Source organism: Hoplias malabaricus, chromosome 1 (genome assembly GCF_029633855.1).
Source record: "Hoplias malabaricus isolate fHopMal1 chromosome 1, fHopMal1.hap1, whole genome shotgun sequence".
In the NCBI taxonomy this organism is placed as follows: domain Eukaryota; kingdom Metazoa; phylum Chordata; class Actinopteri; order Characiformes; family Erythrinidae; genus Hoplias; species Hoplias malabaricus.
In genome coordinates this window covers 27,561,719-27,576,683 of record NC_089800.1, presented here as the reverse complement: position 1 = coordinate 27,576,683, position 14,965 = coordinate 27,561,719, and the positions used below count along the sequence as shown (strand labels likewise).

General features: G+C 41.3%; 2 protein-coding genes across 3 annotated transcripts in view; one reads left to right on the top strand and one right to left on the bottom strand.

The window, feature by feature from the left end:
- wdr95 (WD40 repeat domain 95) overlaps positions 1-14,965 on the top strand; it is a 54,195-nt gene that overhangs the window by 26,575 nt on the left and 12,655 nt on the right. The window contains exons 25-30 of one of the 2 annotated variants that reach the window (XM_066661096.1): positions 4-142; positions 240-279; positions 371-459; positions 1,504-1,682; positions 3,450-3,550; positions 3,670-3,857. In XM_066661096.1, the coding sequence (XP_066517193.1) occupies positions 4-142; positions 240-279; positions 371-459; positions 1,504-1,682; positions 3,450-3,550; positions 3,670-3,856 (735 nt within the window). In that variant the 3' untranslated portion in view covers position 3,857. Of the gene's footprint in view, positions 1-3; positions 143-239; positions 280-370; positions 460-1,503; positions 1,683-3,449; positions 3,551-3,669; positions 3,858-14,965 lie in introns of those variants that run through there. The other variant, XM_066661105.1, reaches the window with a different exon arrangement.
- The window catches only part of hsph1 (heat shock 105/110 protein 1), a 36,624-nt gene continuing 25,528 nt past the window's right edge, over positions 3,870-14,965 (bottom strand). Inside the window, exons 12-18 of the mRNA XM_066661118.1 lie at positions 9,365-9,472; positions 9,025-9,159; positions 7,647-7,772; positions 7,224-7,331; positions 6,707-6,826; positions 5,692-5,853; positions 3,870-5,480 (exon numbers count right to left, since the gene is read on the bottom strand). Coding sequence (XP_066517215.1) covers positions 5,304-5,480; positions 5,692-5,853; positions 6,707-6,826; positions 7,224-7,331; positions 7,647-7,772; positions 9,025-9,159; positions 9,365-9,472 — 936 coding nt within the window. The 3' untranslated portion in view covers positions 3,870-5,303. The remainder of the gene's footprint in view (positions 5,481-5,691; positions 5,854-6,706; positions 6,827-7,223; positions 7,332-7,646; positions 7,773-9,024; positions 9,160-9,364; positions 9,473-14,965) is intronic.

Genomic DNA, 14,965 nt, shown 5'->3' with positions numbered 1-14,965 from the left:
AAGTCCAGACTGGAGCAGCAAATTACAAAGCTGGCAGTGACTCAGGATGAGTGCCTGCTTCTTGCTGCTGATCATGTGGGTTATGTCTGTGTTTATGATATCCAGCAGAGCGCCCTTACCTTCCAACAAAAGCCTCCAAAGAGTGAGTCTAATGCTCTCTTTTCTGGACCAAAATCATTTGGCTGAAATAATACAGTAGACAAACTCTGGGGTCCACCTAAATACTGCTTTTCTTCCAGTTGTGAATTTTTGGCGCGCTCACATCGGCAGCATCACTGGGTAAGCCTCTTTTCATTTCATTGACTTTCTGTTGAAAACTCCTTCTGCTGGGATAAAGCATACTTATTTTTTGCCTCCTTCAATTTTAAAGTCTTCAGATCATTGAGAACGATCAAGTTCTTCTCACCTCTTCCACTGACTGCACTGTGCGCCTCTGGAGCATCCACGGGGAGTTTATAGGTATAGTTCCTAAATGGCTTTGATGTCTGATTGATTTTGGTGACGTTTATGAACTGTCTGTGATATATTTTGTCTTGTAAATGTATTAAGAGCATTAACGTTATGACTGACTCCACGCTCTGTTCTGTGTTTACCCTCTCAGAATACTACACTGACAATGGGTATTTTTCACATATCACTGTGGTGGTATCACTCATGTCACCCCATTTAATGTGGTTGTACCCCTCATGTCATATTGCTGGAGTATGTTGGAATTTTGCTTTAAGGTTTTGGTGAATTTTATCTTAGAGAACTTTAGAGAGGTCAGGTGTTGGATGATGAGGTTTTGGAACACAAAAGCCACTCTAATTGACCTAAAATTTACAGTGGTGCTCTATCAATCTTGTTTTACTCCTCACAGCTGAATTCTGGGTGGTTTAACACTGTTCAGGCCAACACTTAACATAGGGCATGGTGATCTTAAGCTCAAGTGGAGATTATATAAACTATGTACATGAATTTAAATTAGCTAAATGAATTATTGTAACTATAATGAGGGACCTATAAAATTTAACAAATACAATATATATGTTTTGTTAATTCTTTGTGAAATCATGTAAACACACACACTATTATTTGTTAATACTAATTCAGTCAGTAAGTAAGGCAGGCCTGTGTAAAAATAAATAAATAAATAAATGGCATTTAATATTTTATAATAAATATTAAATTCTCCTCTAAAATGTTCACCGCACAGCATGTGTTAATGTCACATTTACACAACAGACAAAAGATGTCATTTGACTGGGAGTGTCCAAAACTTTGCACATGTCCAAATTTTACAGATTTATATGAGGGTATTACTCATACCTAAGATACTATACTCCATTTTCCAGTGTGCTGTACGATCCCACTTCCAACACAACGTAAAGCTAAAGCTACCCTTTTCTGGTGTAGCCTCAAGGGTGCTTCAGATTTGAAAAGGAAGTAGCTTCACAGGCCAGAATGTTGACTTCAGAAATGTATAGGCTGCGAGTGTGCTATAAGAACTGTATGACCGTCCAGGTACTTTTGGGCAGCCTGAGAGGTGGAGCCTGCACACCGCATCCTCCTGGAAGCACCCTGCAGTTCCGTATGAAGTTCTTACGGATCCTCTGAGCATGCCGTCACACTGTGGGCTGGATGAGAAGATGACACTGGCTGATGTTCTTAGCTATGTGAGAAATGGAGACTCCAGACCTGAGGTACTCACCATAAACAAACACCATCAAAGCATGCTATCTACTGAAGACATATGATTTTTTCCTCCAAGGTTTGTATCACATACACACATGTAACTAGTAGCGCCCTGAAACCATTAGCTTTTTTAATGTCAAGGACCAGAAGCATTTGTTTAATTAAGATGTTTAACTGATATAAAATTACTACCCTCTAGCAATCAATTGTCACAGGTAAACTTTCTGACTGACATCTGTCAGCATCTTTTTACTGTAGTGTCTGACTAGGCTGACACATGTCTCTTCACGAATTGCAGCCTGTTACTCCTTGGAAAATCTCAAGCAACCTCACAAAACTATGTATCCACCACTACGTTTAACTGTAGGAATAGTATTTGTAGGATTGAAGGCCTTTCCCTTCCTAAACAAACAAAAGCAACATTCAGGTGCCCAAACAACACCAGTTTAGTCTCATCAGACCAGAAGCAGACTTCAAAAACCCATCTTGTTGCTTCAGATAGTCATGGGTATCTTTGGTATTGGCTGGATGTTCTGCGAGGCATGGTTTTCTTTGTGTAATGAATTTAAAGGCCAATACTATGACTATCCCTTTTATCGGTTTCCTGAGAAACTTAAGGTTGAGAAGAGGCCATTTCAGTGACAGTCTTCTTTGCAGAGATCTGGGAATTACTTGTTTCAAAAGTGTAACAGTGTTGCCTCTCAATGTAGCCTTCAAGTGCAACTAGCACTGTTCATTGGAGTTCATTTTGCAAAGTTAGCTTATTGTTTGGCCAATCAAGTCACAAGTTTGAGGATTGACATGGGGGCTAATCAATTTGACCAACCAGCTTCTAACCCCATGAATTGATTAAAACAGTATCAAGTGGCTTTACGTTGATTAATGTTTTAGTCTGTATATGATGTTAACATTTGACATAATTGTGGGAGATTTTTTTGTATGTTCTTGGGGCTGATAATTCTAACCATAACTGAATGATGTGGCATGAAACTGTCAAACCAGGATTAAAATAATGAAGTGCACCTCTATATAGCCAATATATATAAATATATATTACATATAAAATAAGGATAAGTTAAATTTAGTGTCTAAAGTTGCTGTAATTTTGTTCAGCGGCTATGTAACTAAAAAGATGACACACTGGAAACCCACCAATATGAATCATGCCATTTTCGAACCTGGATTTGTAATATTCTGCCTTGGAAATCATTTGGTCCTGGTTGAGCTCCTCCATGGTTCCACCCAGATGTTTCACCATACACCTGCAGTTTATCATGGACTCAGTTGTTCTGTATATACCTCCTTATGTATTAGCCAGGTTGCCAAGTCTTAGCTATATTTCCTGTCATAGATATTTTTTGTTGCATTGTTTTCTGGATTTTGATTCGGATGAGACTTGTTGATACCTGCGTTACCATGAATGAATTGTAGCTGCTAATTAAACTGTTCAGCACTTACATGCTTTTAAACTGCTTCCTCTCTAACAGGTTGGGTGATGTATTTTCTTGATACATGCTGTATCAAACACTGTAGTAAAATAAATGAAGAATCATATTATGGTCAAACTTGAAAATTCAGCTTCTTTGGCTACAGATAGCCGCATTATATCTGGATTTTGTCTCTACCTTAGTCTATCAAACATGTCTTGACAGATCAGCAACTTTTCGGGTTAGAGGAAAAGTGCCGGATTAAGATATCTGACCTAGCTATTCCTTTAGGGACGTGTGTGTGTGCAGTGTGTCCTCTTAAGCCTTCCTATGGTGTTGTAATTGCAGTCAGAATCCTTCCACATGGCCAGATACCCAGTGACGAGCTTGAGCGACAGAGAGATCCAGGAGGAGATTAACAGCTCTTCTTATCCCGGACCCGGGAAGCGGTGAGTTTGTTTTCTTCCAATCGTTAAAATCCGCTTTCCATTCCGACAAGGTGAAATGTGACCCGAGGCTTGTGAATCAGTGCTAAGAAAGTGGGTTTGTTGTTTCTGGCTTTTCGCAGACTTCGCCATGAAATATTCAAACATGCTAACAAGACCCCGAACCATGGGGGCCCCAAGGCCTACCACACTTTGAAGTATTTCGATGTTGTTGATGCTCCTGCTTCGTGCGAAAAGCCTGATCTCTCCCTCGCAGGGATCGATCCCTTCATCGCCAGCGCTGTGGACCAAGAACCCGCAGGAATATAAATGAGTTCTTCTTGCTGTGGAGACTCTGGGCAGTTCACACACACAAAAAAAATCCCCCTTCACAGCCAAAAAGGAGACCATAACATCGATTTGAACTTCTTTCCTAGCACGTTGTTCAGTTGGGAATAGATTTTTTTGGGGGGGAAATGGAATATTCAGATCAAAGAGAGCTCCTCAAAACTGATGACTCTATATAAATATAAATATAGTCTGTCTTCTTAAGTGTGCTGCAGTCCTCTCGGTGGATAAATTCAGAACTACTTCTCTATGTATTGTCAAAGGAAAGCCCAGAAACATAAAATGGTACGCAGGTTGCATAAGATCATTTGACCAAAAAGTAAATGCAAAGAGAGAAAGTAAATATAAGTATTATTGGTGCTTTATTTCAATCTCGTATGTTGTGAACACAAAACAGAGAACATGCACTGAGGTTTGCGACATTCTCCAAAAGCAATTTTCCATTTTTTAAATTAAAGAAGTACACAAACTCTTTCAGAGTGGTTTAATTTGAAACCAGGATAGCTGAGAGCTTACAACAGAGGTGATAGAAACCAGACATTCAATGTGTTCAATGCCTTTAAACTCTCTCTGAGTTGTTACATGAAGTGGTTATGAATATGCTGCCTGATGTTTGAAACACTGTTTCCCTATAGTCTCGAGATGAGCTTTAGTCCTTAAGCCAGATATGTCAGGGCAGAACAGTTTAATGCAAAAAAAGAAGCCAAAGGATACAGATTTTCAGGTTTACCACTATTGATATTGTACGAAATATCAGAAGCTGCATTTAGGTTCACTCACAGTCATTAAAATGCTGTTTTACATAAATGATATAAGCTCTTTTTGCAGTGTACTGGCTGTATTTACATCCAAACTGCTGGCACTGGGTCACAGCACTGTGAATGAATGTTTACATTTCGTCGGATTATGAACTGGAAGAAATTCTGAAACATGGAAATCCATCCTAAGCTCTCTGAGCTGAATTTGTATAATTCTGGCTAAAGAAAATTCACTCTATTTGCAGTAAACAAATATACTCTGTATATCAACTGTTCAGCATAACTTTATCAAAGGTGCATGCACAAAAAGGCGTAAACTTTTAAACAATATGACGAAGATGACCAAAATCAAAAGTACAAAGAAATGATTCAAGTAAAATAAAGTAATCGGAAGTTCAGAACTAATGTCATAGACCAACATCATACTTTTGAAAAACTTGTAAATACAGACTTCATGTAGCAAAATACACATAGGTCCACACTGCGAACATGGCCATTCATATCGTCAAAACCTTGCAACTCCACGTTAGCCCCCCCCCCATTGATGAATGGACTCATACCAATGCTCAAGAACTACTTTGAAGAAGAATTTCTTTTACACTTGTGTTCTTTTTCCTTCTCCTATGGTATTGGAGATGTGAGGTTTTGTACTGACATTGACGACATACTGTTCATTCTCGATCATGGCATTCTCTCTCTCCATTTTGTAAAATATCAGTGTATTCCATGGTCACATCTTCTGGGCTCTTCTTATTAACAGTACTCTCTGCTTGCATGCTCTCCTCAGTGGGAGTGTCCACCCTAGGCTTGGGTTTGGACACAATCTCCTCACAAACATTCAGAAGTGTCTGTAACACAGAAAAAAAAAACATGGCTTCTATCCGATACAGTGGAGTGGTTCTGGTATTGTCTAAAAAAAGCCTCCAGCTCCAGATTTTGTGATTTCTCTGTTATACACAGGGACCAATTTAAGAGCGCTTTTTAGACCCCTACTGTGAATACAGGCTTTGATTGCTGGCTACATGCTGGGCCTGATTGGCGCCTGAGAGCTTTTCTCACCTGGAGTTTCTCGTAGATCTCGTTGCTGTGAACGGCCGGCTGTTCTTCAGGCCTCAGCAGGTCCTGAGAGCTTCTCATGCTGGTCATCCACTGGTGTGTGTCCCTCACGCACTCCCTAACTTTCTCCATGTCTGGCTCATCAATGTGTCTGTAGTTTTCACTCTGAGAGACAGAGAGTGAGTGTTATGTTTCTCACTGTTCCACAGCAGATCTGATTGTCAAATTAGAACCGATTCCCTTAGTTATTTGAGCAGTACTAATGGACTTTATACAAGGTATCAGTTGCCCATATTACAGTCTATAAATGAAAGGTTTCATGACAAGAATACAAGAAAATCTGTAATTACACTGGAACCACGACAGTTTTAATTAGTCAATACAAAAGAGAGCTCAAATGAGAAGTCCTACATAATCAAATAAACCAGATGTTCATTCATTCCTTCATCACTATGCTAAAATATGAAACATGGTGCTGCTACAATAAGTCCTTGTAAATATTGACACTATGCAGGTTTCACTGTGTTTCTACATTCCAGAAATACATGCTAATAGATTCTGTATTTTTACAATTTTTATATATATCTAGTCTTTCTAATAATGCAACCCTCAAAGTCTCACCATGGATGACTTTGTAGTAGAGAAATGTTTGAAAGCTTGGAAAGGACTAACACAAATGGGAAGTCGCTGTGCAGGACTCTCAGGTTAGACATTCAGAGAAATGGCTGATTAATATGTATAACTTCATGTCCGATGCCCACTGCAACAGCATGTGCACTGCCAGAGGGCAGATACCCTGAGGGATGGATAATTGGATATACACACGTGTTTTTGTATTAAATAAAAAAATCACATGTGTTTAAAGGGCCACTGGGACTCATTTAAATGAATTCCATAAGACTTGAAAAGCTGAAACGTGTAAAAAAGCCTTTATACACAAGAGGATTTCTTGAGAAAATCTGGTGCAATTTCTCAGTTCTTTGAAAGAACGCTGGTGAAAATGTGAGTATTATCTTACTCCATTCTTATACTCCTCCATGATTGTACTGTACTGGTGTAGTTTGGCGGAGAGCTCTTCGAACATCCTGGGTCTCTTTACAGACTCCTGGTATCTGTCTTTAACAGGCAACCCCAGCTTCTGTAAAGCACAAAACAATGTGGCGTCATGCCTCGCTGCTTTTTCAGAGGCACAGAAACCGGGGCTGGTTTGCAGAACATAGCAACCAATTAGCGTTGAGCAGCGAGAGCTGCAGTGGGATTAAGACGCTCAGCGTGAGGGGCTCCAGTCTTTAAACCTCAGAGTGCCCAACAAATGCCAAATGCAGCAAGCGGTCAAAATGCTGAGTATATTAAACACAGCACTATGCTAACATTCAGTCTACTAGGGAACATAACGCTAGGCCTTTAAGACACTCCATTTTGCTCTTAGGGGACAAGGCAAATTTAATTGAAAATCTAAGAGACAAATTAGTTGAATGTGTATTAAGAGATACATGGCCAAGTTCAAAGCACACATTAACGTATTTAAAACTCACATGGATTTCTTCCAGCTTGTGGAGATACGCCTGCTTGTCTTGGTCTGCTCCTTCTTCATATAACCAACTCTCAGTGAGATTCAAAAGTTCAAAGAACTTCTGCTGATCCTGAAAAAAAAAAAGACAGGAGCATGTTATGAATCTATTTTCCTTTTAAATACAACTGTCAAGATTAATCAGAAGACCCATGATTTTTTACCTTTTAGGAAATCAGTAAGGGAGGCATTTATAAAAATGGATAATGTGGGTTGGGAAAAAGAGACGTTTCTATTTCCCCAGAGATTCTGCACAATTGTTCTGTTAAAAATGAGCGCTATTATCAAGAACACCATTACGCCTTTTCAGGCAATAAATAAAAGAAGTCACGTCAGGAAATAAAAAATATACGTCATTCCAAAATCAACAGCAGTGTGGTTAACTTACGTTAGAGCTCAGGAACGTCTGATAAGGGCCCTCTAGATTGTGGCGATAAAAGTATACGTTCTCCTCCACAGCATTTTTGGCATTGTTCCTCTCCTTCTCCTGCTGGTCTTGGTGGATCATTTGGCTCTATGTTTGAGAGAAAGAGACAGTGGAGTTGTAAATGTGGCAGATTAAAATAGTCCATCTAGCCCTATGGCTTTGCATGGCCCCTTTGATCCAGTGGGAGATAAGTTGTGTTTGGATTGTCTGTAGTCTTTCCTAGACAAGACAAGCTTGTGTTTTCAGACTCTTGTTTGTTATTTCTTGGACTCTTAAAAAATATTTGCTTGGGTTATTGGTATATATTAAAACCACAAACTATTTCTCTAGTCTCTAGTCTGAGTTTTTAAGCCCAAGGCCCGCTAAGACATTTATTGTTAATACATGGAAAATATTCAATAAATTAATAATATTCAGTTTAGTTTTACTGAAGTATATGCCAGATATCCACATCTCTTCACCTTAAATGACACCACTTTTCATGTTGCCATGACATATTAAAACAAATATAAAAAAGTAAGAGTGTGATTTAATGGGATCTCTAAGATATTTATGCCTCACTTGCAGGCAAGTGAAAAAAATTGGCTTATACTGTATGTCTAAAGGTTTGCAGACACTACTTTATATTAAGGTTCTTCAGCTACATTAAGGTGCATCAATAGTTGTTCATGCACAGTTAGTATAATCTCCATACACTTCACTGCAAATGGAAGAGAAGCAGCTGCAGTCGCGCCTAAGACAACCATCCCCAATGCCATGCATGGACTAGACGGGTATATATCCCACCAGCACTGGGTTGTGGAGCAGTAAAACTGCATTCTCCTGAGTGATTGAGCTTCATTTTATACCTCAGGGATGAGTTGGAGTGAAGTTTGTGATCCAGAACTAATCCTCCAATATCTGTACCTTTCACTAACATGCTTACGGCTGAATGCCATTAAATTCTCACAAAACTCTTCCACCATCTAGTCTGAGGGTTTCTCTGAAGAGTAGAGGCTGTTACCGTAGCAAAGGGAGTCAAAATGATTTCACAGCTAGCACAGAGCCAAAAATATAATTTTTTTAAAGGCAATATTGATTTGGTGCGTTTGGACACTCGTATGGAAAACTATGGAAATATGCAGAGCCTCAAAAATAAGTTAGTTCTAGTCCAGCTGATTTGAAGCTTATTTAAAAACTTTTTCAGTGAAGGAAATACATAAATAGTCTATCACTCAATCAAACATGGGGCGTGGGGGGGGTCCAGAAATATCACAAAACAGCCACAGATGGTCCGCCCTTACTTTTATTGCCACATGTAATCTCAGGAATGAACATGCCTCTTTAAACCAAACTCTACCTCAAGCTCTGTGAGGGTTTTAAGACGATCCTTCTCGAGCTGTAGTATAATTTTCTCCTCAATGGGCAGCACCACATGTTTGACCTTCATCTTGGCTTTTTTGGGGTTGGGGGGTTGGCTGCTGGACTCTCCATTCTGCTCATAGGACAAAAAACCACAGCACACATTAATATTCTCTTACAACAGCTCTGTTAAAACACAATGACCGATGATCTATGCATGTGATACACTAAGAGAAAAAGACGACTAATTATTTAATGCTTCAGAAGCACAGTCTCTCTTGCACACACACACACAAGCTGCATCACTAAGCTGTAAGTGAGAGAGGGAGCTCACTTACGGCCAGTGAGTGGGAAAGATTCGGAGCTTTGTCCATGGGGGGACATTGGGCTGAGGGCTGAGTTTCTCTGTCTAGCACGATATGATCATTTGCCTCTTCTGTCTTGTCCTAGAATCACAATCCCAAGGAATTTCTTTACATTTTAAACACATGTAGTGTAGTAAGGTACACCACAAATACATATACATATAATTTTATAATTTGTTTTATAGCCTTGACCTTATTCAAACTCCTCCAATCTCTGATATTTGACTTGATGAAATTAATTAAGATTTATAATTGGCTTAAGCAATTAAAACATTAATAATTAGTTTGAGAATGAATAATAATCATGCTAAATGAGTTCTTCAGGATTTTCAGAAATTCTAATGAACAAACTGCACACACTGTGATTTCAAATAATGAGAGTTTTATTAATAAAGAGAAGTATTTAATTAACATAGCACAACCTTGTAATCTCACTGTGTCCGGCAGGGGGAACTGATTCAAGCTTAAAGGTGAGCTAGGCGTTTCTAATTTGTGACTGAAGTTACTAGCTAAGGTTTAATTAATACAAAATTTATCAAGAACTTAATTCGGTTTCAGCTCTGGAAATGCATAAGTTTAGCTTACTTTTTCGTCGATTTTCACCACTCGTTTGGATGCAGAGGCTCTTCGAAGTCCTGGGAATGGAGGCGTCTCACTTAGTCTCGCGGTTCTTACCGCCGAAGTATCCAGGCTGGTTTAGCGTGGAGGTCTTTCTTCGTTGATTGAGTTGTCTCGGGCGTACCCGGAGTGTGATGACGCAGGCGGCAGGATCCTCTCTTCGGCCTTCGGTCCGGAGTGGGAGAGTCCAAAATATGGACGTTTTGGACGAGCGGTTCGCTAGTTATGGCAGCTCCAGAACTGAAACCGCTTCAATAGACTCACTTATTCTAAGACTTCTGGTGTATCGGCAGTGTTTCCTTACTCTGGCCACGAATAAGTTCACCTACTTCGATCAGTTGTGAGATTAAACTTGGATTGGGTTATAAAACATAAACACGATTAAAAGAAAAGAAAGATATTCAAATTACTCGACGTATTAGTAAAACTTCATACTCTTAGCTAATTTCGAGACGTCTCTCGTAAGCTTTTTCTGAAGTCTGAGAGGTTTTTCTTTGTTTGTTGTCGGCGTGGAGACGAGAGCGTTTCTTTGTTGTTTCAAAGTTTCTCGGATCTCCTCGTGGTTGTTGTCGTCGACGTCCTCTCTTTTCCGCTTTCTTTCGTGGTTCGTTACTTCTGTAGAGTCCTCGCAACTCTTCAAAACTTCGAACTGGTTGTCTGTCTTGCTGTTTGGTCTTTTCAAGGCTGGCGCGGTCACGCCTTAACGGGCGGAGTCTTCTTTCTGATTGGACACAAATTCAGTCTCACGTGACTCTCGCTAGGGGGAGAGAGTCGAAGGGAGTTTGAATCATTGATTCTCACATAAAGAATATGAATTTCTCATATCAAAATTCTTATACCCGCTATCAACATATAACAATGAGTACATTGGACTATTAACATCAGACAGTTACATAAGGTTTCATCTTTACGTCCCATTTATGATGCTATGCTGGGAAAGTATATTAGTTCGTTTAATCCTATTCAGAGGTAGGATTTCTCTTCATGATAGAAAACCGTCCACAATATACACATTTCATTAGGAGGTAGGCATTCATCTGAGGGTACAGAAAGTGACATCAATACATAGGTTTAATACACAAATAATCAGAGTTTGATTATTTTCCGCTATTGTTTTCCAGCGACTCAGAGCGAGGCGTAGTTTCGCCAGTGTCCATTTGGTGTCGCTGTTGATCCGTGCTTCGGCTGGTGATTCACGGGAGTTCACTCGAGGTCACTTTGGTTTGAAATTTGTTGGCCCTGTTTAGTGGGCTCGAGATAAGGATTAGACATTTAGGTGCCATTGTCATAAAAACGGGCCGTAAAAGCTCTCTTCTTTGTTTGAGGTTCCTGTCTCTTTAAGTTAGTTATCTCGACAGTTCCTGTTAGTTAAAAGAGAGACGGGGTTGTTGGGGCCATGTGTTACTTTAAAGGGTTCTTTGATGCTCTTAGCTTATGAGTGTGCGTGTGTGTGGGGCTTTGCACTCCCGCGGGCACAGACAGTCCTCTGGAATGTGACTTGGTCGCAGAGGAAAGGTTCTATTCAGACTGAAGAAGTTTTAATTCAAAACTTTTCATTTCTTCATTTCAATCTGTCCAAATCTGGTCTGTACTCCACTACATTCCCCCCTTTCTTTTCAGTTTTATGGTTCGGCAGGGAGCATGGAGCTGAAAAGAACTTTTGCTGTGGAGGAAGGTGAGATCAGCAAGCATATTCAAACACATTTCCAGAGCTGATGTATTCCTATTAATGTATGGGTGTATATGGAATGTGTATGTTTGCATGCTGAAGGGATCCTAATTATTTAGGGGTAGGTCTTGTTCAAACGCAACCTCGAGAGCTGATTCTTCGACATGGCCTTCGGCTTCATATCTAAAACTTGGGGGTTCACCTCTCTGGGCTCTTTTATGTCTAACGAATTTGACCATTTTATTAGACCAAGTTTCTAACCTGCTCTGGAGGGCTTGAGTGCGTTTGAAATAGAACCAAGCTATACCAAAGGTCAAAAGATATCCTAATCCTACCAGGGTAACTAGTAAGGTGTCCGGGGTGGACCATGCATAGGTGACAGGCTGAACTGGCCATAGGGGTTGAGACGATAGTTCTCTAAGAGTGTTATCTATGGGGGTTAGGTCAATGACTTGGGTTCCCTCATATTCTAGGCGAGTTAGGGTTTTAGTATCTAGCTCGATGGTGTGTTTGGAGAAGAACTCTGAGATTTCTATGTCGCTCTCATATTGGTCAGGGTTTAGGTGATACAGGGCCAGGTCTCCTACATGTAAGATTGCGTTTACGGGGACGTCTACCCAGAAGGTTTGGCTAGGAAGGAGTACCCTTTCTGAGGTGTCATGTTGATCATAGGTTAGTAGGGCCTCTCTAAAGGGGGTGTTAACCAACCAACGATTTCCAACAATTTCAGCTTGAGTACTGGTTACCAAACGTCGGGGCGTGACGACTACCGGGCATTGAGTATTACTCATCATAGGCTTAAGGCCACAGATCCCATTTGCGCTGTCACGAATGAAAGGTTTGCTAGGGCACAAGTAGTGAATGTCTTTAGTGAGTGTGCACATAAGCAAATTGGGTACCAGATATAGGTCAGGGTTATCGTCTTGGTATGCTACAAGAGATGTTGTTTTCACACGAACGTAGGCAGAATCTTGCCAGAAACCAACGTTGACAACATCTTTCAAACGGTATATGTTTTCAGGCGCCATTATGGGAAGGTTAATAATGAATGCTAATTCTCGGTCTTGAGGATTAACATGAATTGGGATGGCGCTACCTAAGGTATAGGCTAGGTGGGCCTGGAGATCAGTAACTACTTCTCGAGTTGCTGTGGATAAAATCTCCTGTACTAAGGATAGGGGCACCAGGTAGGGAGGGATTCTCCCCATGGCTAGGCTATCTACAGAGGAGCTGATTTCTTGTAGCATATCAGACAATAACATATTCACAAGCTGGATGTGGGCAAGGTCAAGTTGTACTACTGAAAGCATGGAGTTAACTGTCTGGAGCGTTTTGTTCAAGGCGACACTGTGAGCGTTGAGCACTACGACGGTGCCACGTAGGGTTTGCCCAATTGTTTGCAGGTGCTGCTGCTGTTTGTCTAATTGGGTTTTAATGTTCGGAATTTCAGCTTGTAATTCCCCTACTTGACGTTTGACAGTGGCTATATTGACGGCATTGACGGCGGACGTTCCGAGACTCAGTAGTGATCCCACAGTTGCAGCTGCCATTAACAATCCGCCTATGAAGCGTTTAGGTCGTTTATTAAAACCATTTAGTTCTGATTGCGTTACGGTAAACTTTTGTAACTGGCGGAGCATGTGAGTTACGTCGGCTTCAGCATGGCTGATAGCTTCCTCAGTCCATCTAACTCCGTTCCGGCCAGTCTGCAGAGTGGTTATCGGTAGGTTTTTGCTACACGCTTCGGCGGGATTCAACCGTACAAATACTCTCTGGGTATGGAGGCGGCAATTAGTGATTAGCAGTCCCGGCTGGTCTTTCAGTATTATTCCTGAGTCAGGACCTGGTTCAATCACTTCAGGGAGCACGGTGGTTCCTAGGGAGCCGACGATCAGGAGAATGAGCAGCGGGGCCATCCTACCGGAAGAGATGCTCATGGTTAGATTTAGGGTATTTACGGCGAGTCGTTTAGACAAATTATAAAAATTTTCACGATACCCCCCTTTTGATAAAAATTTCCTAGGGTAAATACTCTACAATAATTGACGATGAGGGACTAGGGTCTTGCACCCTGAGTGTCCTCAGTCTGGTTAGAAGTTCGTTGCCTGCTAAAGAGTGAGAGAAAAAGAGAAAAGGGATAGGAGAACTAAGGTGTGAGTAGAAGGTTATAGTTGTTTGTTAACTAACACCCTTCCTGCCTTTGGTTCTGTCGTTTATGATCTAACACAAGCGTTAGTATCCCCTACAAGTCCCATGGGGGTTGTGTGTGGTCGGATTTGGTTGCGGTGGACCCATTTGAATTCGGTACTGCCCCGAGCTTTGTTTATTTTGATCCTGTAAACAACGGGGGACAGTTTGTCTGTTATCTTATAGGGACCGGACCATCGGGGTAGGAATTTGCGGGCCAAATTCCCCCGTTTTTCGCGACCTTCCAACAGGTTGGACAAAGATGTAGTACCATACTTTGTCCCCTATTTGGAGTTCATCGTGGGATGCTTTGTGATCGTAGTACGCTTTGCGACCTTCTGCACTTCTTTCCAGTTTCTGCTGGGCAAAGGCGAAAGTAGCTTTGAGGTGTTTCTGCAGGTCCTCCATATACTGATGAGTGGTGTAGGCTACGGCTATGTTAGCTTCACCTGGCTGATATAACAGATGTAGAGGCAGAGTCATTTGTCTCCCTGTCATCAACTCAAAGGGTGAGACCCCGACCGCGTCGTGTGGGGTCGCCCGTATGGCCATCAGTACGAGGGGGAGTTTGACATCCCAGTCTCGTTGGTTTGCTGCTACGTACTTTTTCAGTATGCTAACAACAGTTCGGTTGGCTCGTTCTACCTGACCTGAGCTTTGAGGATGGTAGCTAATGTGAAGGCTGGCTTTTACTCCTAAGAGTTGCCAGAGCTGCTGCATGACCTCAGCTGTGAAATGTGTCCCTCTGTCAGAGTCGACACGGCTGGGTAGGCCAAACCGTGAGAAGACATGGTTCATCAGTAAGTATGCAGTGGTTAGTGCTGTGTCATTCGGTGCGGGGAGGCATTCTACCCATTTAGTGAATGCACACGTGACTGTGAGGAAGTACTTGTTACCTCTTACTGTTCGAGTGAGTGGTCCAACCCAGTCTATCTGGAGGTTTGACCAAGGGAAGGATACTCCTTTCTTTTGCAGAGGAGCTCTATGAAGAGGATTCGAGGGTTGAAATTGGCAACATACCAGACAGCCTTTAATGTAGTCAGCCACATCTTTTACCATGTGGGGCCAATATGCCACCTGCCTGAGCGCATGGTGTGTTG